Here is a 3,293-nt window from a genome sequence, read left to right as displayed (position 1 = left end):
TCAGATGTCTCTTGTGTTGTTCAGTCTTCTAGTAACACATTGAGGCCATGTTTCTGGAAGGTGTCTGTTGATCTTTGTAGCCTTCGGATGTCCCAGGTTCTCTCTATGCTTGGTATGCCCGTGGTGGTTATGATGAATTAGAAGTGTTGTAGGTCTCCCTGGAGCTGGGCGTTTGGCTGAGTTGGTAGCTGGCTTTGTTTATACTCTAAGTACTGTGAGCTTTTCTGGCTTCCTAGTCTTTTGGCCTCTGTTGTGGGGTTGGGATCTCCCCCTTCCCACAGGAGTGCAGGGTAGTGCCAGAGGGCTGAAATCCTCCCAGCGGAGCAGGCTGCTAGTCCTCTCTCTCAACTTTCAGAACTCTTTGTTTAGTCCAAATAGTCCCTCCCTGAGCAGTGCCTCCCCCCTGCCTGAGGTCCTTTCACAGAGCCCAGCTGTATCTCTTTAACTCCAGTTAAACTTTTACCACAGTTTTTGTGGGTAGATGTGGTAGACCCCTGAGCAAGTCTCCCCGTTTGAGCCACTTCCTAGGGTCTCTCTGTGTTGAATATGCCCATGCAAGATTGTTAAAATTGCTGCATTATCCTAGGGTTGAGCCTGTGGTTGGGTGTCTCCCCCAACCCCCCACCACAGCAGCTTAGGATCCACTCACCTAGCTGTGTTGTTTCAGTTTATATCCAGGGCTTTGTCGGGCCTGCTGGGGCAAAGGTCAGCAAAGAGTATCCTCGGGTCTCTGGTTCTGAGCTGCAGCCTTTTCCCACAATTTGCTTTTCTCTCCCTAGCTGAATTGTCTCAGCCTATCTCCAGGGTTGTAGCAGGTCTGGGACAAAAGGCTACTGAGCAGCCCCAGCTGCTGCTTCAGGCCGTTTCCCTCGGCACTTAGATTTTTAAAGGAGCCGAGTGAGTTGGAAGCCGCTGGTGTTCCCCGATCAGCGTTGCAGGGTTCAGCAAATCCTGCCTGTGCAGCTTCCCTTATGGGAACTCCCCAATCACCAGTTCTTCCTCGGTTATGTTCCTTCTAATGAGTCCAGGGCATTCTCATTTGGGTTGAAACTCGTAGCATGAAAGTCTATAGTCCGTTTTTGTATAATCCCACGTGAGTTTGGATGTAGTCGCCTCGGCGTCTTTATTCTGCCGCCATCTTGCCGGTTCCTGAGCTGGTGGAGCTGCTCAGCGGCTTTGTGCGGCGCCCAGGTGCTCTGGATCGGGTCTGCAGATTCAGCGGTTTTTCCCTCACCCAGGTATTGAGGACCAGAATTTGCAGTCTTTCCGCAGCCTGGGCTCCCCTCACTGAGCTGAGCCGTCCCTCTTCACCTGCAGGGTTTAGTGTGGGGCAAAGCGGCTCCTGCAGCCCGCTGAACTACCAGGCACCTGGGTTTTCATGGTTGGTTCTCTTACCTCCTCCCCCCCCCCCCAAATTTGATGCTAACAAGAGGGGGAGATGTGACTTTGGTAATACTGTTTGTTTTTGGTTTTGTTTGTTTTAATGTGATGTCAGCTGGAACAGTGTTCTAGAAATCACTGGATGACTTCAAAGTGTTCCTATCTGTGGGTGATCTGAGTGTCAAGGAAGTAGTGGTCCCCCCATGCTCTTGAAATATGAGCACAATCATTTGAGTCACCTGTATTGTTTGAAACTTCTCAAGTGCATTGGCTGCTCTGTCACCCTCTCTCGTAGGTGTTTCAGCATGGATCACCGTCAACTTCCTCACAGGTGGGTGTCCTTTCTTATAGAGGGTGGCAAGTCACAGCTGCTGTTCTCAAGAACAAGGGCCTTGTTTCTACCCTTCACAATAACTCCTTGGCATTTCAAAGTGCTACTGGTGTTGGAATGATGGGGATGTCTATCTGGTTCATCAGTGAATGTTAGGGAAGGGAGAGCTTCCCTGTGGCCTACTGTGACAGTCACCCAGGAGTACACAGCCCCTTCTTCCAGCAACATCCCCCCGTGCCCTGTCCTCTCATTCCTTAGAGAAATCATGAGTGAAACTAGCCAGGTCTTCAAATACTGAATGGCTGCATTCCTCTGCTTGGTAAAATGGGGGCAGAAACACCTATTCTTGGAAACAAAGCAAGGAGGCTTTTCTCCTTAGCTTATTCTCTGTACATGTGGATTTTTTGTCACTTTATTATATTTATAGAAAAGAATTATGTCTGACACGTGTATGAAAAAGAAGTTTCCTGGCAGAACTTGCCCACTGGGAATAAGGGACCATATTAGGGGTCAGATCAGGAGGGGGACATGAAGAAATAGCAGAGAAGTTGGTGATGCCCTTCCTGTAGGTGCAGTCAGCCAACATCTCTGTGCAAGGTCAGTGTTGTTGTTCAGATTGAAACCAAGCCACCAGAGCCTTTGTTCTTTCCTTTAGATATTTAGTGCATCCTTAAATGAGTATTTTTAAACAGCTACGTCTACACATCTCTTGTTTATCTTTCCACTTAAGGACCTGGTTTCTAACCTCTCTTCATTTTTCCTACTCTTCCCACTCATCTTTTTATTGTGAGGTTTTTATTTTGCCCTCCAGGCAGTCTGAAAAACCCAGGAAGGAGCAGTGTGGGCATGCTGGATTTGGGCGGAGGATCCACTCAAATCACCTTCCTTCCAAGAGTTGAGGTAACCTATCCCTGCCCACCTACCACAGTGCTTGCCCCTCCAAGGCCACCTGCCTGGTGCTTAAGGGAAGACCCCCCACTAACCTCTGAATCAGTGAGGTCAGTTCCTTTCCTAAAGATCAGATTTATTCATCTAATGCATGTTTCTTTTATTTTAACTCTGCTTGGAAGATAAGGAAGTTTGGTCTTCACTAGGGTGATAAATGAAATGACCGAGAGCCCTTTGGGACACAGAATATGAAGTGGGCCTATAATTAGTCTGACTCACAGGTAGGACAGATCTTCTCAAGAGAGGGGCCTCCGTGGTGGCCTGGGTGTTAAGTCTCAGCCAAGGACTTACTTTATGATTTGAGTTCAGTCCCCAGCCACCAGGGATGTGACCCACATAGTACACTGAGCTCTCCTGTCTTGCCCCACAGCACCCCTTAGCAATGTATTTCAGTAAATTTGCCTATTCTGCTCCCCAGTCTGTCTCTGGTGAACCCTCTCACACCCTGCACCTCTGGCCTATATACCTCAGTTCTTCTACTCAAAAAAAAAAAAAAAAAAAAAACCTCAGGGCCCTCTCTGGTGGCGCAGCGGGTTAAAGCACAATACTGCGAAGCTAAAGCCACTTCCGCATGAGTTCGATTCCTACCCGCCCCGGAGGAGATCCACATGGCGTGGCAGACCTCTCCTGACCC

At 48.8% G+C, this 3,293-nt stretch overlaps 1 protein-coding gene across 2 annotated transcripts in view; it reads left to right on the top strand.

Annotated features, from left to right (window-relative positions):
- The window catches only part of ENTPD6 (ectonucleoside triphosphate diphosphohydrolase 6 (putative)), a 31,123-nt gene that overhangs the window by 18,813 nt on the left and 9,017 nt on the right, over window positions 1-3,293 (top strand). For both annotated transcript variants that reach the window (XM_012728391.1, XM_004687125.2), the window contains exons 6-7: window positions 1,676-1,711; window positions 2,523-2,611. In XM_012728391.1, the coding sequence (XP_012583845.1) occupies window positions 1,676-1,711; window positions 2,523-2,611 (125 nt within the window). The remainder of the gene's footprint in view (window positions 1-1,675; window positions 1,712-2,522; window positions 2,612-3,293) is intronic.

This window comes from Condylura cristata, unplaced genomic scaffold (assembly GCF_000260355.1).
Source record: "Condylura cristata isolate star-nosed mole 26May11 unplaced genomic scaffold, ConCri1.0 scaffold00022, whole genome shotgun sequence".
Classification (NCBI taxonomy): Eukaryota; Metazoa; Chordata; class Mammalia; order Eulipotyphla; family Talpidae; genus Condylura; species Condylura cristata.
This window is presented reverse-complemented; position numbering and strand designations above follow the sequence as displayed.